Source organism: Volvox carteri (genome assembly GCF_000143455.1).
Source record: "Volvox carteri f. nagariensis unplaced genomic scaffold VOLCAscaffold_29, whole genome shotgun sequence".
In the NCBI taxonomy this organism is placed as follows: Eukaryota; Viridiplantae; Chlorophyta; class Chlorophyceae; order Chlamydomonadales; family Volvocaceae; genus Volvox; species Volvox carteri.
Genome location: NW_003307572.1, coordinates 1,061,612 through 1,084,243, shown reverse-complemented (window position 1 = coordinate 1,084,243; position 22,632 = coordinate 1,061,612). Strand labels below are relative to the sequence as shown.

General features: G+C 59.7%; 2 protein-coding genes across 2 annotated transcripts in view; one reads left to right on the top strand and one right to left on the bottom strand.

Annotated features, from left to right (window-relative positions):
* The window catches only part of VOLCADRAFT_118103 (uncharacterized protein), a gene marked incomplete at both ends in the record, with an annotated part of 9,947 nt that extends 6,111 nt beyond the window's left edge, over positions 1-3,836 (bottom strand). The window contains 7 exons of the mRNA XM_002952333.1: positions 507-863; positions 1,180-1,281; positions 1,324-1,335; positions 1,986-2,151; positions 2,779-3,096; positions 3,561-3,607; positions 3,687-3,836. Coding sequence (XP_002952379.1) covers positions 507-863; positions 1,180-1,281; positions 1,324-1,335; positions 1,986-2,151; positions 2,779-3,096; positions 3,561-3,607; positions 3,687-3,836 — 1,152 coding nt within the window. The remainder of the gene's footprint in view (positions 1-506; positions 864-1,179; positions 1,282-1,323; positions 1,336-1,985; positions 2,152-2,778; positions 3,097-3,560; positions 3,608-3,686) is intronic.
* A 1,469-nt stretch (positions 3,837-5,305) lies between these two features.
* VOLCADRAFT_93075 (uncharacterized protein) overlaps positions 5,306-22,632 on the top strand; it is a gene marked incomplete at both ends in the record, with an annotated part of 34,404 nt that continues 17,077 nt past the window's right edge. Inside the window, 24 exons of the mRNA XM_002952409.1 lie at positions 5,306-5,315; positions 5,363-5,463; positions 6,811-7,136; positions 7,392-7,493; positions 7,980-8,805; positions 9,102-9,436; positions 9,724-9,766; positions 9,981-10,022; positions 10,551-10,650; positions 11,270-11,802; positions 12,240-12,287; positions 12,536-12,647; positions 12,947-13,179; positions 13,438-13,836; positions 14,630-14,905; positions 15,774-16,416; positions 16,780-17,044; positions 17,298-17,400; positions 17,731-18,050; positions 18,551-18,719; positions 18,982-19,204; positions 20,253-20,314; positions 21,671-21,826; positions 21,886-22,098. Of these exons, the coding sequence (XP_002952455.1) occupies positions 5,306-5,315; positions 5,363-5,463; positions 6,811-7,136; positions 7,392-7,493; positions 7,980-8,805; positions 9,102-9,436; positions 9,724-9,766; positions 9,981-10,022; positions 10,551-10,650; positions 11,270-11,802; positions 12,240-12,287; positions 12,536-12,647; positions 12,947-13,179; positions 13,438-13,836; positions 14,630-14,905; positions 15,774-16,416; positions 16,780-17,044; positions 17,298-17,400; positions 17,731-18,050; positions 18,551-18,719; positions 18,982-19,204; positions 20,253-20,314; positions 21,671-21,826; positions 21,886-22,098 (5,640 nt within the window). The remainder of the gene's footprint in view (positions 5,316-5,362; positions 5,464-6,810; positions 7,137-7,391; positions 7,494-7,979; positions 8,806-9,101; positions 9,437-9,723; positions 9,767-9,980; positions 10,023-10,550; positions 10,651-11,269; positions 11,803-12,239; positions 12,288-12,535; positions 12,648-12,946; positions 13,180-13,437; positions 13,837-14,629; positions 14,906-15,773; positions 16,417-16,779; positions 17,045-17,297; positions 17,401-17,730; positions 18,051-18,550; positions 18,720-18,981; positions 19,205-20,252; positions 20,315-21,670; positions 21,827-21,885; positions 22,099-22,632) is intronic.

Below are 22,632 nucleotides of genomic sequence, written 5' to 3'. Positions count from 1 at the left end.
ATGCGCCGGACTGCGACGGCCCGCCGCCGCCGCCGCCGCCACCGTTGGCGCCGGCTGCCGCGGAAATGCCTGCCGGATTGAATGTCAGCTCCAGTACGGCAGAGATGCGGTGGCCTGTACGACCGGGCGAGTCGGCGCCTCCGCCACCCCCTCCCCCTCCTCCAGAGGACCCCGCCCGCTCCAGCTGCTGCTGAGCTGGCGCCACGGCGAGCTGGGCGGCCTTCCTCACCGGGGGGGGGAGGGGGAAGAGGGTAACACGGCGGCGGGTCACGGCCAGGAAAACACAATGGCAATGACAGTGCAGTCAGGCGACAGGTAATTGTACGACGAAGTATAAAACACACAGCACGGCACGGTGTTCCCCCTCCTTCCCCCATCTCGCCCTCCCTCCTCCCCTCCCGGGCCTGTGCTGTGCCAGCCGCCTGTCATGTTTCAAGATCCCACCGACGCAACCCGTACGACACACACACACACACACTAACCCCCATGTCAATACCCCCACCCACCAGAGCTCCCCCCGAGGAGCTGAGGAAGGGAGACGCCGCCAACGCCGCCGCCGTCGCCGCCGGACTACCCAGCGGCGGCAGGGTGGGCAAGGACGGCGCGGGCGATAGCAGAGCCGAGGCGGTCGTGGTAGTGCTGCTAGCGGGAGACAGCATCACACCGCCAGACATGCCGCTCAAGGTGCGGTAGGCGCCGACGGCGCCGCTGCCGCCGCCGCCAGGCGGCGGCAGAGGCGGCGGCAGCGTCCCGGAGGTGGCGCCGCCGTCGTCCGTCTGCCGGCCTGAGGAGCTTCGGCCGGCAAAGCTGCCGCCGCCAGTGAGCAGTAGCGTACGGGAGGAGTTGCTGCGAAGGTACGGCAACTGTGCGGGATAGGGAGTGTGACGGACGACGGGGGGAGGGGTGGGAGAGGGTGTGAGAACGGTATGGCGCGGGTGTATGAGAGTGGTTGGTGTGTGGGTGTATCTCTTTTAACAGGTAGATACACAAGTGTCGATGTTCGTGCCGTACGCGAACCTGGATCTCGATCGCAGTGCCAATCGCTTTAACCCTTCAAGCTGCCGTACACAAGTCCCGCGCCATTCTCCCCCTCTCCCCCCTCACAAGCATCCGTAGGTCCAGTCCCCCCTTTCCCCCCCCTCCTGTCAGCACCCCGTCCCCCCCTTCCCCGGCTCCCACCGTGTTTCCGCCGTACTGCTCCGCCGCAGTGACGTTGGAAGGGTACGGCAGCGTGCCCCACGCGGGTAGTCGGGCGGTGAGGGTGGTGAAGGCCAGAGGCAGCTGCAGCTGGGGGCCGGAGACCGGGGCCGGCCAGCGACACACCTCCTCGTACACCTGTACAACAGGGGGGTTGGGGGGTTTGTGCACACACATACACATGCGCGTGGGGGGGGGGAGAGGGACAGGCGAGAACTGCCAACTAACACTCCTGGGAGCAAACCCACCTCCGGACTCGGGAAGAGCCTAAAACGAAAAGCAAAAAAACCTAGATGTCCCCCTCAACCTTCCCCCCTCTCCCCCGCCTCCCCTCGTCCGGGATGTTCCTCGTCTTGTGCCGTACATCTGGGTCAGGTGGTTTCTTCTTGAGGGGCTCAGTTCCCTCCGTAGCTCCGAAACCCCCACCCCCACCCCCCCCTGCCACATCTTCCCTTACTCTGCTCGGGACACGACTCGTGTTGCTAACGTCCTCACGGCCATCACGTCATCATGCACCAGCTGATGATCTGCGTAACGCACAACCCTTCCCCAAACCATCCTTTGGCAGCTTCCCCCCCCCGCCTTTCCCCGCCTCCCCGGCCCCACCCTCAAAAGGGGACGAAGCGCGACACACGAAACACGAAACACGAAACACATAAACACAACACCCCCACCTCACAAGGTACATATTAAACCCCCAACCCTAAACACATTCTCTTTTCACACGCACACACACACGCACACACACACACACGCACACACGTGTATACACATACAGACGCACACACCTGCAGCAGCGGCCCCCTGCCCGGGCTGCCAAAGTACCGGTGTCCCGCTACCGCCGCCAGAGGCTGCAGCGCCGCGGACAGGGGGTGCTCCGCCAGCACCACCACGCTCATCTGCTCGCCACCCCGCCGCAGTGAGGCGTCCTGGCGTTGACGACAAAACACAAAGCTGAGGTCCCACACGGGGAGGCGGTGGTGGGGGGGGGAGACGAACCACGAGCCGAGGGGGGGAAGGGGCCGGGCGGGAGGGGGGAGGGGAGATCATACGCGGGAAAATCAGAAATAAACTGCCACTGCGTCCTCACAGTCCGAAACTGCCCCCCGTGAGTCCTACGCGATGAAGTCATCAGCCCCGAGGGGCGGGGGGGGAGAGCAGGTGCGTATTCGCAAGCAGCACAGGGGCGGGGGCGGGGGTTGTGGAGGGGCGTGTGAGGGCCAAGTTGGGCTACGGAGGGGCTGCGCGCACGGACATGAGAAACCATGGGGGACCGTGATAACGAGAGGGGTTCTACTTCGCCTTCGCCAGCAGGACCCGCACATCGCACGGAGGGGGCCCTCCTGGAGTGGGGGGGACAATCACGCGGCCTAGCGCCTAGCGCCTATCGGAGGCCTTTCGGAGGTTAACGAAACTCAGTCTCTACATAAAGTGGGTGCTGCCCTCCCCCCCCCGGGGTGCCCTCTCCCGGGGGCCGCTCAGTCGGGAACCTCCCTGCAATACTCTGTTGACCCAGCCGTGCCGTGCTAAACCGCCTTATTCTCTCCTCCCCTGTTGGGGAGTCCGTTTCTTCTCACCCACCCGTACAGAAACTTCTCCTCGTTAGGGTGATCGCCACTCCCGCCGCTGCTGCCAGGCTGCTCGTCCTGGACGACATAGCCGTTGCCATTCGCAGGCACGGCTGCCGGTGCGGCGGCATCGGCATCGGCATCGGCATCGGCAGCAGCAGTAGCCGCTTGCGGCCCTGGGGCTGCGGGCCCGTCTGCGCCGCCACTGTTGCCGCTGCCGCCCTCGTCAGGGTTGGCCCCCGCCGCCGCCCCCGTCGTTGATGGCGCTGCTGAAGCTGAGGGACCTTTCCGCGTCAGGCTGCCTCGCCGCCTTATCCGGAAGAAGAAGGTACTGCACAATGCGGGGAGGAGAGGATGTGGCCGCGATGTGGGTCGCGATGTGGGTCGGGGAAAGCGGCGCGCGGGGATGGGTTTGTGTGTGTGTGTGTGTGTGTGTGTATGCGTGTGTGTGTTGTGGGGGAGATTTCGTAGGTGTTGGCAACTCCCATGACATGACATAGAAGCAACACGGAGTTGGAGCCTCAGACAGAAGTTCACAACGAAGAGGGGTATTGCGCCGTAAAGCTTTGGAGTTAGGACAGCAGGCCCTCACATCAGGGCCCCAGGGCCCCAAGGACATTATTATGGGATCCGGAGAGATGCCCAGTCAAAGGGTGGTTGAGGGCAGGGAGGGACGGTAGAAAGTTTACGGAGTGGTTGGACTGGGAGCTTTTTCTCCCCCAGGGAAGGTAATATGTGCCAACTCACAACCGGGCCAAATTTTACTTCGCGCAGTAGCCTCAAAGGTGTACGCACCTGTCCTTTATGGAAGTTCGAGCATGCAGCTCCATAGACATCGAGTCCTGGGCGTCGCGGCGGTATTGATGCCGTCAGTACCGTCACGAAAATGGTCGCAGAAAGTCATGAAAGGGGAATGCTTACCGGGAATGAATGGAATGCCACATCGTGCTGCTCCTCTTTTGAGAGACATGCCTCGGGGACAAGGTGCTCTATGCGCTGCCCCACATCGATGTCGAATACGACCGAACAGATGCCCACGATCCACTGCTGAGAGGGTGCTAACAACGACATCCTACTGGTTTAGAAGGCTCTGAGACCGTTGTGTCAAGCTCCGTGCGCCTTCGTGCAATTGCGTTTTCCGCCTGCAAGGCTCCGTTGTTTTGGACTTAGTGCACAAAAAGGGTCCGCCAGAAAAAGACTGGCTACGATTTCCTATGTACTATCCCCTGATAACTTGAAAAGAAAGGACAAAAAGAGCAGTAACTGTTATGGATAAATCGCTCCCATATAAACTACAGCTTTGCAAGAGCTACAAGCTCTTAGAATCCCGAAATGCATGTTCGTTTAGTAAAGCATGCTGCCCTGTTGCGCCTGCAGTCTTCACTGCAACGGTATGACCAACGGAAACAATTGTCCAAATTAGGCGTGCATTATGATACAAATGCACTACCGCCCGTATCACAGCGATCCATGCATTATTTACATTATGCCTGCCTAACAAAGCGAGGAGCTGGCCCCACAAGGCCCTCGGCAGAAGCGCGAGAGGAGCTCCTCATTTCCGCTTTCCTTTCAGTAATGAATGTATACATTTCTAATATAAAACCCTGTGGTACGAGGCCGCTGAACGTCTGGGCTGAACCTTGACTGTACAGAAACTTCGGTGACACTGTTGTGCTGCATGCCATGCTGTCTCTTTTAATTACTTATTTTCGTTTAGACTCACATAAATCAGACCAATTATTGCGTAAGCTTTTGGCATTGCACTTGTTCTTGGATTGCGCTGGAACACAAATCCCTCTTTCTTGCGCGTCCCTTCTTCATGTATGCGCATTGAACAATTTCCATCAAGCATTTGGAGGCCATAGATTTGACACGTGAAGGCCACGAGCAGCATATCAAACGTCGAGGGCTCGACTGATCGACAGATCGAGGCACTTGGTGGTTATGGCGCCCGTTAATCGGTTAGAACACAATCTATCAACTATGTACCTCACCTATCGGCTCACGAATTGAAAGTTTCATATGACGTCCGCAACATGATCTATAGATTGGGTACCTATGAACGAGCCCAATTTTGCAGGAGCAATATGGCTGCTGTTCACGGATGACCGGCCCAGGAGGCGATTTCCTTGATGGTGTAGTATTTTGGAAATCTGTTAGCATGGTTATGGAAGGTTTATGATTTTAATGTAGTATTGTGAAATTGCAGTGCATTCGGGCCTGTAGGCGGGCCGTATCCTGGCAGTTCTATGACGCGGCCTGTGGTCAAGATAGGGCCGGCCATCCGTGAACAGCACATAATGTCAGGCAGAGAATTTACTTTTGTTCTATTTTGTAGGGCCTCTAGTACAAGCGGGCCGAATAATGTCATAAATAGTGTTCACGGTGAGCATGCATGAGCCATCGTTCTGACCGGATTTCCACCAGCCGGCCTACGACCTTCTGCTTGAGATAAACTACCAGAAAGAGCTTGCAGCGACCCAGGGTTTGTTGTCGCGAAGCATTCGTTTAGGTCTTACGGTGTTAGGCCGCACCACACTATGTCAACAAGTAAGTGACTCCAAAGTCACTTGTTCGCCCGCTTTCAAATTCCTGAGGTCCTTGGCCTGACCGTCAATGTATGGTATTGCTAGCCTTTTATCTTTTATCCACCGGCAAGGAAGAAGGGCAGTTTGCCCACGAGTTGCGCATAATCTCGGTACGATCGATGCATGCCTCTGCCGCAATCTGTGAAGCAACGCGCGATGCTTAGAGTTATACTACGGACCGGACAAGCCCTTCGATACTTGCACGGACGAGCTCCATTTCGCGGGCAGGGAGCTATGTACGTCCCGATGCACTAGGATGCACAAGCTCAAGCTGCAGGGACTCCTAAGCAAAATGGAAATGAAGAAGAAAGATGTTTTGGAGTTGGAAATAAATGGCGGAGGTGAAGCACGGAGAGAGTACCACCGGAACACACACACACACACACACACACACACACACACACACACACACACACACACACACACACACACACACACACACACACACACACACACACACACACACAGGGCACACGAGGGGCCCACACGGTAGCCCTAGGTAACCGAAGTTGTCTTTCTACCGCGGCGGTGTTTCATGGTTGGGAACCATACTGGTCATGTGTACTGCTTGCTCAAGTGAACATTCAGGGTCTCAAATGTGAGATATCCAGAAGGCCGAATTACTATATGTTGTGTGGACATTGCTGGGAAGCATGAGCCATCGTTCCTGACCGGACCTCCACCGGCCTGCCTAAGATAAGAGCGCTGGTCGAGATGATATATGCATTTTGTGCGTAGTTTGACTGGCCACTGGAACAGTTGTGTGCGAGCGCAGTAAAGTATCAGTACCGGTAGTTTGGAGGTTATATGATCCTATTCATGAGCAGATCAGGCTCGACTAGAACGTACAAGCTCGTGAAGCTTGTAGCCATCAAGCCAGTAGTTAACATATCGGTAACTCTCATACATATAAGTGAAATCTTATCGGATTGCATTTATTGGCGATGATGTCCTGCGATGTGCTCTCTTTGGTGTTCGCAGTCTGATTTCGGATCGAGCTGCTGCTGTACAACGCATTAACGGTCGACACGGTTAGCGGCGCATCGGCTGGATACGAGGGAGGTTTTGGGCGCGGATGTGTCGTTACACATTATCGGCTTTCTCCACATCATCGCACTTTAGCCGTTACGGCACACAGACTGGACAGCACTGAACAACTTTGCCGACGGCTTATAGGCAACCGACAGACGGCCAATGCTAAGAAATTAATTCCTCATACACAATTTGTAAGGAAAGCATTGGCACGATAGATTAACTCGGTCTTATTTTTAAACTGACTTGCGATTTGCGACATAGCCTGAAAAGACGAGACATAACAAGCACGCGTTACCAAGCGAAAGGCCACCTTGAAGATATGTAAACCCACTCAACACGGAAAAGCTCTTGGTGCCGCCATGGACCCTAGGTTCGTGCATCGCTTGCGACACCTGCTGCTGTACCATCCTGACGGCCTACAGCTCAATCGCATTGAGGAAGAATGGAAAGCTTGCTACCAAAGTCCATTGGTGCCGTCTCATCACGGCCACACTTCAGTCTACGATTTGGTGCAATCAGCAACCACCGCAGCCCGCATGGAGGCGTGGAACGGAGAATGGCGCTGGAAGGCCACCTTAAACGCCGCGGGTGCCGAAGAGCTCGTAGAGTTTGTTAGGACTGAGATCCTGGAGTCCGATGTTAGCGCTGCTGTAGCAGGCGCCCATCTGGGTCAGCAGAACCGCATCTCCCGTTACGTGTCGTACCAACGCGTCAAGGACTGGCTTCAAAACTTCTACCTTGCAGGCCGGTAAGATTGCTGATTGTATAACCTTTGAGCGGGATATCCTGAGCGTTTTCCGAGCTTCGCTTCTCCCGGTTCTATCCCTCCCTCGGAATGCCACGGGCGGTTTCTTTTCCCCCTCCCCCAAACCGACACACATGCACGCACGCATCGATCCACTCATCCAATCCCCTCGATACACACAACACACACAGACACACAGACAGACACACCCCGCACCGCCACTACCACTTGCTCTCCACCTCCGTTCCCCCTCCCCAGGACGTTCGAGTCACTTGGGTTGCACCCGCCCCGCAATCTGGCCAATCTGATGCACCTGGATCGCCGAGTGAGCGCCAACATCACAGCGTACTGCGCGGCAAGGTGCGCCCGGGGGCTGGATGGATGGATGGATGGATGGATGGGTGGTGCGAGTTTACTGATGAACCGCGATGTGGCTCGAGTTTTTATCCTTGCGCAGGGGCCATGCTAATATTTATTTTATATTATGTATAACACATATATATATGTATATGTGTTATACATATATGTGTTATACATATATGTGTTATACATATATATATATATATATATATGTTATATATATATATATATTATATGAATATTGTATTATATTGTATTTATTATATTTAATTATATTATTATTTTTGTTTATATTATATTATATCTGTGTATATGTGTTGCAGGTCAGCTGTTCGCGAAAAAGTGCACCGTACGTACAAAGGAAAGTGGCCATTCCATCAGAAAGGTGCCAGATAGTCCCGAATCCCGCTCCTATGTCGCCCCTCCCTTCCCCCCTTCCCCCCTCCGCCCTGCGCCCTGACGCGTACGTGTCGTGGGCGGCCTTAGGTGTGTGGTGACGCTGTGGGAGCTGGAGCAGCACCTCAGCCAGGTGGAGGTGGTGGACAGCTACGAGGCGCTGCGGCTGGGGCCGCTAGTGGACCACCCCGACGTGCGCAGGGTATTCTTCCCCGCCGACTTCCCTCCGGGCCTGCAGCAGGCAGTGTCTAAGTGGCGGGGAAAACAGCACCCGCAGCTCAAGGCGCGGGACGGCTGGGGCCGCGAACAGGAGCCGGAACCGCCGCCGCAGCCAACGGGACCCTTTCCTGCCGTTACAGCGTACGACGTGGCGGCTGCCGTACGGCAGCAGCTTGCTTTGCAGGGCGTGGAGGAGTGTCGACGTGCCGCCGCGGCGGGGGCTGCCACGCCGCAAGGTGCAGTCCTGCTTGCCGGCGTGCTGGGATCCGTCGCGGCGGCGGCGAGGGTGTGTACGGCAGCGGGAGACTGGCCACCTGCTCGTGAGGCGCCGGAACTGTGTGCTTGGTTGATGGCGCGGCAGTTGGGAGTTGTGGTCAACGACTTGCTGCTGTACGTCAACATTGCCACGATTGCCATTCAGGACGAGCAGGTAGCGGCGCTGCGCGCCGCAGCTGACGTGTCACGACGGCCGCCTACGGCGGTGGCCGCGGCAGCCGCGCCGCCGCCACCGCCGCCACCGCCGCCGCCGCCGCTGCCGCCGCAGCAGCATCAACGGGGGTTCCACCACCAGCAGCAGGCGATGGCGCTGTTAGCGGGCACTGCGGGGCAGCGACGGCCGCCGCTGCCCCTGGATAATGCGGTCTACTACTTCATGGTTTCGAAGCGGCAAATGGAAACGGGTCGTCGGGAGCAAGTGGTGAGGCCGCCACCGCGTGCGTGTCGCACGTGTGTGTGCGTGTGTGTGTATGCCCTCAGCTCGCACACCCTCACTCACACTCTTTCATCACCCCGTCCCCCCCCCCCACTTCAACAGTGCCTTGGCAGTACCTTGTTTCTTGCAAATAATTCCCCTCCGCCCATACATACATACATACATACATACATACATACATACATATATATATACTTACATACATACACACATACATACATATATACAGACAGACATACACGCATATGTATACTTACATACATACACACATATATACGCAGGTTACGAACCCTCGGCGGCACGACCAGCAGCAGCTTCACTTCTCTCGGAAGGTCACTGAGGCCCTAGCTGCTTTGCGGGGGGAGGGGCGGGAGGCAGCAGCGGGGGCAGGGACAGAGGAGGAGGAGGAGGATGCCGACGAGGACGAGGACGGGGAGGAGGAGGACGACGAGGAGGAGGGCGATGACGCGGATTCAGCAGGGGAGGAGGATTCGGAGGAGGCGGAGGAGGGACCAGGGCTCGCTGCCTCCGCCGCCGGTGCTGTTGCGCGGCGTGTCCATGTGGGGCTACCCAAAAATGATATCCTGATCAGGAAACACCTGCGCAAGGTGACCAGGTGGCTGTTTTCGCCCGCGGGGATTTGCCCCGCTGGATGTTGGTGGCTGGTGGGGTGGGCGCCCCTGGCGATTCTGGGGCCTCTGACTTTCCTCATTTTGGAGTTTCATTGCATTGCAAGAAGTTTTCGTGTGGGGAGTGTGTGGGGGAGCGGGGGGGAAGGAGCTGTTCTTGTTGCACCTGTGTACTTGCGGGGCTGGGCTGGAAGTGCGCGGCGTCGTGGGGTCCTTCCTTACAATCCTAGTAACACCCTGCCCCTATCCCTTACCCCCTATCCCTGGTGTGAAGAGGTCAGGGGACCGGGGGAGCTTTCATTGGTGGTCGGGAGGGGGTGGGCGGGTAAAGGTGGGGGGAAATACCCCGGGGGGAAAGAGGGGGAAGACCTGCTGGTGTGGAAATCAGTGGGCCCTGCCTGAACACCGCCGCGTGCACTACCCCACCCACTGCTAGGGCCACACATACTTACAGACAGATAGACAGACAGACTAATTACTTACATGCTTACTTACATATATCCCCCCCTCCGCTCCCCCATACACACACAGTCATACGGCCTGCGCGAAGACTTTGGATGGCCGCAGCTGCAGGTATGTATTTATGTATGTATGTATTGCGTATGTTTCGTGGTTGTGTCGTACCGAGGGTATCATCACTCCCCTGGGGGTGTGTCCGTGGGTCTCCAAAGGGAGTAGTGCGGCCAGCTAAGGAGGAGGAGAGCGGGGATCCGCAGGCTCATTGAAGAGATGCGAGGGGGGGGGGCTGCGACATACAGACATACTGCTAGACACGCACTGGGCTTGGGGACGAACGTTTGTCGTACTGTTGCATGTGTTGCTTACCTGGGCAGCTTCAGAGCCAGTGCTGCTGCTGCTGCTGCTGTAGCTGTAGCTTCTGAGCTCACTGTTTCGAGTCAGGAGTCAGGCAACTCTTGGGACTTCCGCATGGTGCCGTCTGTCGCCTCGGCCACCGCAACTGCTGCAACTGCCTGCCGTACCCACGTGGCTTCCGCAACTCCCCCCGCATCACTGCTTGCGGCTGGGTCGTGTCTGAGCCCTGTCCGTGCACGCGGTTGGTCATCGCCGTCGGGCCACCCCCCCCAACCCTCCCCCCACCAGACGGCCCTGCAAGAGCTGGTGCGGGAGGCGCTCAGCGGGCCGAGGAGGGGGTCGCAGTTCTTCGATGACGCGGCGGCTCACATCGCCACAAAGTGGTTATGTGAGTGAGTGAGTGTGTGTGTGTGTGTACGCAGTGCCTGTCGGTGCTCAAGGGGGGAGGAAAGGAGGGAAGAGAGGGGGGGAGGGAGGGAGGGAGGGGGAAGGAAAGGGTGTTGAGTAAAAGCAGGAAGTGGTTCCCTACCCCCCTTGGCTCTCTGTCGTCTGCGGAGGGGTCACCCCCATGGGCAGGGGGAAGCCATTCGGTTTTCGATGTCTTCGCTTCGCCCTCGGAGAGCCCCTTCACATGTGGGGCCATCCTTAGGGTTCCATTGTACGGCGGAGTGGCCAGCAGGCGACTGTACGGCCAGCAGTGGCGGCTCCGAAACCCTACAGGGAGGGGTGGGGGAAGGGAAGGCAGGGTGGTTTGTTCCGTGCGACCCTTCTGTTGAGCAGACGTCCATTCTTGGTGGTGGAGGGGGCGGAGGGCGGCGGGCGTATGGGCCCGACACCAGAGAGAGCTCGTTGCCGAGAAAGGAAAGTAGGCCCCTCCTTCCGTTGGTTGTCAAAGTGATGAGGAGCCTCGCTCTCCGTACTCCCCTATCGTTTGCCTCCATCCCTCTCTCCCACGGCTGTACGGACGGCTGTACGGACGGCTGCACGGACGGCGGTTTGTACCGCAGTGCCGCTGGCGCAGGCCAAGGCCGCCGCCGGGAACACGAAATGGCTGCAGACGCTTGCGGGTTCCGGAGCCAGCTCCCTCCACCACCACCACCATCAGAAGCAGCAGCAGCAGCAGCAACTCCCGAAGCGAGTCCAGCGGGAGACGGAGGCCGCCGTGTCCAAGCTGGCGGGACACGATGTCTTTAAGATGTTGCTGCGTGCCGTACACGCCGCCATGCGGGGTCGGCTGCGTGTACATGAAACCCAGATGGCGGCATTTCGCGAATGGGCGGGAGGGGGGCGGGAGGGGGCACCGGGCACCGGCACCGGCAGCAGCGGGGCCGGGACCCGGACGGGGGCCCTGACGTCACCTTCCCCGCCCCCGGGTGCTGGCGCTGGCGCCACCGCCACCACCACCGCCACCACCGCCACCCGTAGCTCGGAGCCCGTGCAGGATTACTTGGAGATGTTGGTCGCCATGCCGTACCCCACCATCGCGCATCAGGCCAAGTTGGTGTCGAGGAAGGGGATAGCGAAGCGGCACATTGCGGAGGTCGGTATGCCCGGGGTATGCGGTGTCGTACTGTCGTTCTTTCTCAGGAGGGACCGTGCCTGTTTGCATGGTGAAGAATATGGGCCGGAGGGGAAGATATCGAAAAAGGGAGGGGGGAGGGAGGGAGGGAGGGAGGTTGCCCCTGTTTGCCGTACGGTACGCCCCGTTGTATGTTTGTCTGTTTGTCGATGTGGGCAAAGGAATGTGGGGGCACCCATGCGCAACCCCTTCCTCCCACCCCCACCTCCCGGTCCACCCCGGGGGGAAAGACGAACCACCCCGGGGGGGGGCCCAACCGAATGCGGTGTTTAGAGGGTGCGAGCTCAAAGCGACTCCCCCCGCGCCCTTCTTGGACTCCCTTCTCCTGGCTTATATGGTTGTGCGTATGTATGTTTGTTTGTTTGTTTGTTTGTTTGTTTGTGGGGGCCCCCGCGCAGGCGTTCGGCGTACCGCGGGGAGGCGAGTTCGGCTCCGGCCAGCTCCAGGTGGGTCACCGGGCTCGTTCCCCGTGTCCTCCCCTGCATTCACCCCTGTCGCTATTCCCACCGCGACCCCCCGCAATGAGTTGGAGCACCGCACCGCCGCGTCGCTCCTCTGTCTTTTCCCTACCCTACCCCCTACCCTGCCCCCTACCCTACCCTGCCCCCTACCTGCCCCCTACCCTACCCTGCCCCCTGCCCTACCCTGCCCCCTACCCTGTCCCCTACCCCCTACCCCCCACACCCCCCGTCAGGACGTATTCCAGCAGGTGGTATCCCAGGCGCTGGGCGGCGCCCGGGTGCAGCCCCAGCCCGCGGAGGCCTTCTACGAGTCGGTTGCCGCGCTGCTCAGCCAGCAGTTCTTCGGTGAGGGCGAGGGATGTACGGCCAGCCGTACATCCGTACACCATTGTGTTGGCGTGGCGGTGACTCATAAGGCCGTGTAGGGCTGCACGTGGTGGTCTATCTGGCGGGGAGGTGTAGGGGAGGTGTAGGGGAGGGTGCTGCCTGCTGTTTGTCTATGAGCCCTCTATGTCTATGAGCCCTTGCCTTACCTCTCCCTGCAACTCTCCACCGAAGCGGTTTGCAGCCTGATGCCGATCCAGTCCAAATCCACATCCGGATCCAAATTCCAACCAAATCCAATTGTTTCCAACCCGATGAAGGTGTCATTCTGGAGGGCCAGGCAGCCGAGGGCCGCAGCACCGCCGGCGAGGTGGGCCGCGCCGGGAAGTCCGACAGCTACTACTTCTCCCCCGCCAAGACGGAGGAGCGCATCGGCAGGCTCGGTGAGCAGCTGGTTCGGAACAAGTTCTTCCGCATGATGCTGCGTGTGCTGCACGCGGCCATGCGGGGGCAGATGGCTCCCCGGCCGCAAACGCAAACGCATGGGAAGGCGGTGGAGGAGAAGGGGGAGCAGGAGGAGCTGGAAGACTGCGACGACGAGGCAGCGGCGGCGGCAGCGGCGGCGGCAGGGAAGCGTGATACCAAAGCGGATGGCCGCCGGGGGCGAGGCTCCAGTAGCAGCAGCAGTAGCAGCAGCAGTAGTAGCAGCAGTAGTAGCAGCAGTAGTAGCAGCAGTAGTAGCAGCAGTAGTAGCAGTAATAGTGATGATGAGGAAAGCGACGACGGTGGCAAGACGGAAGCCAAAGATGAGATCGAGGCCGACAGCAGCGATGGCGGCGATGAGCCGTACATCCGCGGCGCGGCGGACCGAGCGGCGCTACGGACGGCGTTGTTGCGGTCGCCGAAACGCCTGCGGGGGGGAAAGCGCGGGGGCAAGCACGTGACGGCAGCGGCTGCCGCCGCCGCTGCCGCCGAGACGGCCGGGCTGTGTGGCCTGGTGGATGCGTTCCAGCGTGTGGAGGCGGCCCTGGCGGCTGTTCGGCCCCCCGCGGGGTGGACCTCCCAGGCGCTGTCGCGTCTGCGGGAGAGGCTGCTGGGGCCGGGGGGGGAGGGGGGTGGCGGAGCCGCCAACGCTGGCGGCGGCGACGGCAGCGGCGGCGGCGGGGCCAACCCCTTTCGCGGCTGGGCTTCCGGCCATGAAAAGTGGGTGGTGGCGCGGAGGAGCCCCAGCTTCGACTTTTTTAATCCGCATCCAACTTCCCGCGTGCCTCCTCCCCTCGGCGTGTGTGTGGGGGGGGTATACGCCTTGTATGTGTGTGTGTGTGTGTGTCGGCATGTAGATCTGTGTCAACCCTGGCTCTCTCGGACAGGTGCCGTCTCTTGTCGCCATGTCTCTGGCAGCACCGCATCCTGCCGCTTCCATGCTGGACCCGCGCGGAGGGGGCCCGAAGGAGGCGGCAAGACGAGCGGCAAGCACTTGCCGGGCTGCTGGCCACCTGTGCCGCTGGTCCCCCCTCCGTAGCTCCTACCGTGGATAGGTCACGAGGCTTATGCAGCTGTGTACGTAATGGTGGCTCCTAACGTCCCACATGTGTGTGTGTGGGTTACTGTGCACTAGTGGATGCGAGCTGCCAAGCACGCATTGACACGCAATGGAGATCGGGAGCCATTGCGCTCCTCCTCACCCTCCTCCACCTCCTCCCTCCTCTCAACCGCCACGTCACGCCCGTTGCTCCACACCGCGCAGGCTGCAAGCCCTGGCTACCTTCGTCGGCTTCCTGCTGCAAAGGAAACAGCAGCAGGAGCGGCAGCAGCAGCCACTGCCGACAGCTTCAGCCGCCCCAACTGCCGCCGCTACCGCGACAGCAGCAGCAACAACAGCAGCGCCGCTGCCGCCACAGCAGCAGCCGCAGCCGGCAGTGCGCCTCCCCACCGCCCTGGCCGCCCTCCGCTCGGCGGTTCTGGAGCTACGAGGAGGCTGTTCGCTCCTCTCCCTGGCCCAGCTGGAGCGCCGCGTTGCCGAGCGATTGGCGCGACAGCTACAACTACAGCTCGTTTTGCCGTCTATAGCCGCGGCGGAAGGCACCAAGATGAGTGCTGCAGCCTCCGCCTCCGCCGCCCATGCCGCCGCTGCCTCCGCCTCCGCGGTGTCATGCGTGTATGTTTCCTCGGGCCTGGGCTGTTCGCTGTTGTCCGCGCTCGAGGTGTCCGGGGACTTGGGGCTCGTGACGGCCTTGGCTGGGGATGAGGACGGCCCGGCTCGGGCGCCGCTGCACCAGGTGTGCGAGTGTGCGTGTGTATGTTTGTATGTATGTTTGTGTGTATGTTCGTGTGTATGTTTGTGTGTATGTTTGTGTGTATGTTTGTGTGTATGTTTGTATGTTTGTGTATGTTTGTGTGTATGTTTGTGTGTATGTTTGTGTGTATATATGTGTGAAGGTTACAAGTATCTGTCCGGGCCTGACGACACTGGCCACAGAGGGGCTGCTGCCCAGCCCCAAGGGGAAGACTGCCTAAGCTCTCTCCCGCGGATGGGAGAGGGGCGCGAGGGGGGCCTCTTAAACCCCCCTCCTAATCATGTCGTACGCCCGCACGGTCTCACGAGTCAAGGCTCCGTCACGCGAGTTTGCGTTCACTGAGCCTGAAACACGAAACAAGACTCCTCTCCAGCCTCGGCCTGATCCGGCTCTTTGGGTGGGGGTTCACTAGGACCGAGGAAACCCGGAAACCCAGTACATACCCGACCCCTTCCTACTACGGCACGGGGCCCTATTAGAAAGTAGGCCCCCAATCTCTCAGGGCCCCAATCTCCGTTGCGGGGGAGCCGGCAGGGTCCAAGAAACTCGCGCTAGCCACCTATCGTTAGCGCACGCGACGGGGGCCGGGCACGGACTAGGCGAGCAGCTATCAGTTCACCGTCGGGGCTAGGGATGCCTCGAGGCAGCAGCACACCGGCACAACTCACACACGGGGGGGGAGGCATCCTCACTACCCGCCATCTGCCTGCGAGGGACCGTCCTTGAGAACACCATTCAGCTGAGGGCGGAAGGCGGAGGGTTGAGGGCGGAGGGTTGAAGGAAACGTGTTTTGCGATTCTTTGTGTGTCTGTGTCTGTGTGTCTGTGTGTGTGTCTATGTGTGTCCTCAGGTTCTGGAGCTGGTTGCGGAGGTGCTTCGGAGCTGCAGACTGGCGGGCGCGACCATTGACTGCACTGGCACTCACGATGACGATGACGATGACGTTGAACGGGAGGGTGCTGGCGCAGCCGCCCCTGTCGTCGCCACCGCCACCACGGAGAGCGGCTGCCCCGAAGGCCGTGAAGGAGGAGGTTTGATTGCCGCCGTCGTGTCGCGCGCGCTGTGCTGCCACTACGGAGTGCACCGCGTCGAATGTCTGGGACATGGACCCGTGGGTCGCTTGTTGGCGCTGGCGTCGCGCGGCCGCGCCACGCCGCCGCTGGGCTGGCACTCCGCTGTCGCACTGGCGCCCGCGGCGCTCTCCTCCTCCTCCTCCTCCTCCTCCTCTTACCGCTTCTGGACCTCCTCCTCAAACGCCGACGCAGCCGCTGCACCCTGCATCCCCGAGGCGACGGTGGCGGCCGCCGCCGTCACATCATCCGCGACGGCCGTTGGCGCTCTGGGCTGTGTGGGCCGGGTTGCGGCCCTGGCCGCCCTCCGTGCCGCTCCGGAGCTGAGTGACCTGCGACTGGTGACGCAGTGGAGTTCGCTGTTCGAGTCGGAGCTGGGGCCACTTGAGGAGTTCTTGCGGGCGGAGGGGGCCGCTGCGGCAGGTGTGTATGTGCCGTACCGGTATGCGTACCCGTGGTAACAACCCCTCCCCGCCCCTCCCCCCGATAGAGGGACCCCGGGGCCACCCTTTTGTGGTTGTTCCCTTCTTTGTCTGAGGAGCCTAAAACCCTAAAACCCTTACCTAAACCCCATGAGGAGCAGGAGGACCAACCACCGGCCTCCATGTAATTGAGGGGGAGCACAGAGCTGCGCCGCCCTGCCCCTGAGCCGGCGCCCCTCTCCCCTCTCCTCTTCCCTCTCCTCTCCCGTTCCCTCTCCTCTCCGTTGACAGTCTGTTTCCCGGACTGTATGGAGTTGTCCAGCCCGTTGCTCGTCCCGTTTCATGTCGTCCAATTCAATCTCAGGGATGGCGGTTCTGGAGCTGCCGCTGCCGCCCGCTGGAGGCCCCTCCCTGGAGTTGGCGGCGGGAGGGCGCCTGATTAAGCTACCTCACGCGGCCACGCCGGCGGATGTGATGGTACGAGCAGCGGTGGGGGATGCGAGGGGCGTGGCGGCGGCGTTGCTGTCCGCGGTGGCGGCGGCGGGGGGCCTGGCGGGCTGCCCCACCGTGCTCCTCTTCCGCCACCTTGGGGAGGCGCTGGCGGACTTGGCGCGTCAGGCGGCTGGCAGGTGTGTATGTGGTGGGGGGTTTGTGGGGGAGAGAGAGGGGTGGGGAAATGCTCGGCGTGACGTGGCGAGTCCGGAGGCGGCTGCGGCCGCAGAGCCTCTCTTCCGGGGCTGCATGAGGTGTATGTATGTCCCCCGTCTCGATTAGTCTCCAAAGCCCTGATCGTTTGTTGTTCTGGTCTTCATTTATTCCCTCACATCATCCCATCCTCCGTCTATATTTTTCCTCTGGTGGAGCTGCACTCATGTACGACAGGGCTGAGGTGGCGGGTGATGGCGGGCCGATCCTGGCGCGACCTGCAGCTCCCGGAGGTGGCGGCTCCGACGGCGCCGCCAGGACGGCGTCGGCGTCAACGGCAGTGAGGTGTACGGCAGTGGTCCCTGAATGTACGTTCGACTTTGATGACGACCCAGGTAACGCCGCCGCCTGCCGCTTCGTACTGTCCGTACTTCCACACCTACCTCTGCCGCTGCTCGCCCCGTTGGCCGAGACCGTGCTACTGCCGGCCCTGGCGGCGGCGCTAGACAGCTACAGCGCCGACTCGCGCGGTTGCAACAACTTCGCGCAAGGGGGTGTTCCGGCAGTAGCAGCAGCAGCAACAGCAGCAGCAGCAGCTGAAAGCGCTGGTGCGGTCGTGGACTGCGGAATGATGGTGGGTCCAACGCTGCATGTCGCCTTACTTCGGCAGGTGGTGGCGGTGGGGCCGCCGCAGCACTTGGCGGCAGTGGCGCGCAGCTGTTTGCACCACCTGGGATTCTGCATGGGTGTAGAGGCGTGGCAGGAGGACTGGCGGCGGCTGTACGGCGGAGGGGCTGACGGCGGCGGCGGGGATGGCGACGACGAGGGCGGCGGCGCCGTCGCGGCGGCGGCGGCAGCGGCAGCGGTAGAGGGTGACGGCGCCAGGGGTTGGGAGTTCGAGACAGCGGCGGGCGTGGAAGACATGGATGTGGATGTACGGCAAGGCGCGGAGCATGATCACCATCAGCAGCAGCAGCAGCAGCAGCAGCAGTACGACCATAATCTGTCGTCTTCTGCCGCTGCTGCTGCCGCCGGCGATACCTCGGGCAATGGCTGGGGCGACATCCGCTCCTCTGCTACTGCGGTCACAACGGGGGGGAGCACCGCAATAACCTCTGCCGGTTTTGCTGCTGGTGGTGGTGGTGGTGGTGCTGCTGCTGCTGCTGGTGGTGGTGGTGAACCGATATCTCAGGAGGAGGAGAAGGTGGTGGAGGTGGCGGTCCCCATGACACTGGAGGAGTGCAGGTGAGAAAGTGGGGTGTGTATGTGCGCGTGTGCGCGCGCGTGTGTGTGTGTGTGTGTGTGTGTGCGCGTGTGTGTGTGCGTGTGTGTGTGTTTCTAAGGGGGGGACGTGAAGCGCCGTGGATGAAGGAAGTGGTATCTCCACGGCCCTACAGCTCCGCAAAGTCCCCCCTTCCCCCCGCCATTACCCGCCAATACTTGTGCTCCGCCCCACTGCCCGCCCGCCCTTTCTCCCAACCCCCCCTCAGGCGCTTCGTGGAGTCCATCCGGCGCGAGGAGTTCGGTGAGGGGTTGGAGCTGGGGGGTGAGGCGGCGGCGCTCAGCGGGCGGCTGGCTGCCCGCACGGGTCGGGCGCTGCAGCGGCTGGCGGCGGAGCTGTACTCCGCGGACAGCCACTTCGTAATGGAGCTGGTGCAGGTGGTCGTTAGGGGGGGGGGAGGGGGGCTTTTGGAAAGGGGAGGGAGAGGGGAAGGAGGGAGGGGAAAGGCGAGAGGAGGGAGGGTGTTTAAGGGGGGGAAAACCGTGTGTGTATTGGTTGGCCGCGTGTATCTTATATGCAGGTGGTCTCAGTGCGCGCTGCGCCTGCGATTCTGACGCGGTATGTCCCCCCTACAGCTTTATGGTCCGTACAGGCCCCTTGTGCCCAACCTGGTTGCTTTTTTGCCGTTACTTGCTACAGCTGCCGCTGCTGGCGTTGTTGCTACTGCCGTCACACTCCGTGCCTTGCCGTACATTCCTTCAGAACGCGGACGACAACTCCTACCCTGCCGGAGTGACCCCCTGCCTGGAGTTCGTGTTGCAGCGGGACGTCATCACCGCCGCCAACAACGAGGTGGGGTTCTCCCCCGCCAACCTGCGGGCACTGTGCGACGCGGGGGCCTCCACCAAGTCGCGAGTGACAGGTGCGCGTGTGAAAAGGGGGGAAGGGGGGGTGGCCGAGTAGTTGCAGTAGCTGGTAGGGGCACTGCCGTGGTGGGGGGTTGGATGGAAGATATCGTCTGTAGATGATCAGCAGGGAATCTCAACGGCCATATCAACAAACGATGTTCAGGTGTGTATGTGTGTTTGCCCCCTTCCCCCCTCCCTCACACACACACCCCAACCCCCAACCCTATCTCATTCCCTCTGCGCCTTATATATCGCCCAACACGCATAGCAGCTATTCCGCCCAGCTCCCCTTCGCCGCTTTCCAGAAGGGCGGAAGGGCCTGCCCGGTCCGGTGTTCAATCTAGGGCGTGTCTGTGTCTGTGTGTGTCTGTGTGTTTGTGTGAGAGTGAGTGTGTATGCCCAGTCGCATTCACCCGACATATACCCGACACGGCCTAACCCGGACACACCACCGGGAGCTCCTTCCGCGGCTTTGATTGATACACACAGACACACAGACACACAGACACACACTCACACACTCACACACTCACACACTCACACACTCACACACTCACACACTCACACACTCACACACTCACACACTCACACACTCACACACTCACACACTCACACACTCACACACTCACACACTCACACATACAGACATACAGACATACAGACACACAGGCACACAGACACACACACAGACAGGCAGACAGGCAGACAGACAGACAGGCACACACAGACATACAGACACACAGACAGACATACCACCTAATCACCGTTCGCTACTGCAGCACCACTCCTTGTAAAATCCGAACACATCGGACTGAACACGTAGCATGCTTCAGTACCAAGGTATTCTCCCATGTACCGCCGTCGTCGTATTTCCCTCATCGCTGCACTCAGGAGATCACACACGCACATACATACATACATACATACATACATACATACATACATACATACATACATACATACATACAAAAAATCTAAGTCATACATACATACATACATACATACATACATACACAAACGCGCACTCACACATGTCTGTGTGATGACGTCATGCTCGTACAGGCTACATCGGTCAGAAGGGAATCGGTTTCAAAAGCGTCTTCCGCGTCAGCTCCGCTCCGCAGGTGCGTGCGTGTCCGTGTGTCTGTCTGTCTGTCTGTCTGTCTGTCTATATGTTTATGTTATATGGGGGCCTGCTTGGGTGATGAGATGCAAATGTGTGTTCATCCATGTTACGATTCTTTACGTTGTCCTCCCCTAAGTTGTGAATGTGGGGTGGGGCGGGTGGCTTGCCGTCGAAAAACTGTAAGCAGACGCAGTATAACAGACATAACAGCGGGATCGGCAGAGGGGTAGCGGGGGCAAGAGAACGGGTGTGGGGCCGGGGAAAGCAGCTAGGTAGCCAGGCAACCAGGCACATGAGCGCGGAGAGGAGTGGGTTTGGGTTTGGGTGTGAGCACGTAACGTGTGGGTACGGCAGCAGCGGGTGTACGGGCGTGTGCCGTAATATCCGTAAAGCAGCCACTTGTGATGGTCGAGCTCTTGAGGTGCAGGTTCCGACCCGCCATTACCGTCTTCCTTCTCTCCCCTCCTCTTCCCCCTCAACACGCGCGTCTTCACCTTCACCTTCACCTTCACCTTCAGTCTTATTCTTTCACCTTTTACCTTTCATCCTTCACCTATTACCTTTCTCCTTTATTTTCTTCCGCTCTTGAATTGTGATCTTCCCCTTATACTTCTTATTGTTGTGCTCTTCTAACCTCTTCCCTTCTTCTGGCTTCCCTTGGTCTATCTGGCTTTTTCTGAATTGTTAGCTCCCTTTCTATCCTGTTTTCTTCCGTGTCTTTCCATATCATTTTTCTTCTTTTCTATCTTATCTCTTGTTTTATTTATGTTTTCCATGTAAACTTCTTTGATATTACACTTTCTGTTTTTACTTTTATCTTTACTCTAATTCTCTCTCTCTTTATCCTTTTTATCTTTATATATTTACTTGCAACCAAGATTTCTTTAGGTTTGAGGGAGATTGAAAAGGCTTCTAGATCTGCGTTCTTCAGCATAAGGGGAGGATGTCAAGGCAAAGGGCAGGCCCCCTCTTTTTTATTTACTCGAAATTGTGGGTTCCGAAGGGTGGGGCCGATTTCTTGAGGATAGCGGTCTAAATTACCTCGGCCGTTCGCCCTTAGACTTCGCTGCCGACGTGAGAAAAATCGCTCGGAGCGAGCCTATGGTGAGCTTCGCCGGGGGTTAGCTAGATATTGTGTCCGGTGCGGGTAAATGGACCAGAGGTTGGCGATGCAGTCGATACATTCGGAGAATTCTGCACCTTATATTGCCTGGATCTTCGGACATCAGACAAAAGCCGAGCGGGGCTTGCATGCCAGAGTCGCACAGATCCCTCTCTCAGAGGATGTTGTCAAGTTTACAGATGCAACGGCATCGCAAACACCCTCGATCCGCCGCCGGCCATGGCGCCGCAGCGCCGTCGACCTCCGCCGCTGAGATCAGTTCTTTCCGCTACGGTACGGCAATTGTGCTTCCGCTGCGGCACGACATGTCCGGAGGAGCAACGGCGGCGGTTGCGGGGCGGCCACCGCCGGGAGCTGCTGACGGCGGCGGCGGCCTCGGCGAGCGCGGTGCGGTGCTTCGTCGCCGTTTCGCGGACCTGTCTCCGACCCTGCTGCTTTTCCTGCAGCGGTTGCAGCGCATTGTCGTGCGTGATGAGGTGGCAGCGGCGGCGCCGGCGGCGGCTGAATTGCCCGCCGGTGGCGGCATCCCCGTCGCCGGCGTTGTAGACCTCCCTGGAGCCGGTCCCGCCGGTCCGCTACAGCAGCAGCAGCGGCGGCGGCGGCATGCAGGCGGCGGCGGAGGCGCCGTTCGCGTTGTGGAGATGGAGCGACGTCAGGTGGTGGGACGACCGCATCTGGTACAGCTGCTAGTCCGTACAACCACCACAACTACCACAACTACCGCAACCTCCTTCACTAGCAGTGCCGTACCTGCCCCAGCTGCAGCCGGTGTCCTAGGGGTGGGCAATGGCGTCGCCGGCAGTAGCACCACACCCAGCGCTGGTGGCACCACGGCCAGGAGCAGCAGCAGCAACAGCAGTAGCAGCAGTAGCAGCACCGCCATGACGACGTAAGTGCATCTGGTTCTGGAGCCATGATGGTCCGGTGATCAGGTGGTCCTTCAGACAGCAACTTTTAGCTGTTTCCCTGCTCTCGTCCCGCACCTCCGTACAGGGGGGCATGCGGTCGCGGCCCAGCACTCACACTCACACTCACACTCACACTCACACTCACACTCACACTCACACTCACACTCACACGCGCACTGACATGCGCACTCGCACGGTCATATCCGCCCCCTGCCTGCGAACAGGACCGTTGCCGTAGTTGCCCTTGCAGTGAGCCCTCTGATCCACTCCTCTGCCCTCTCTGCG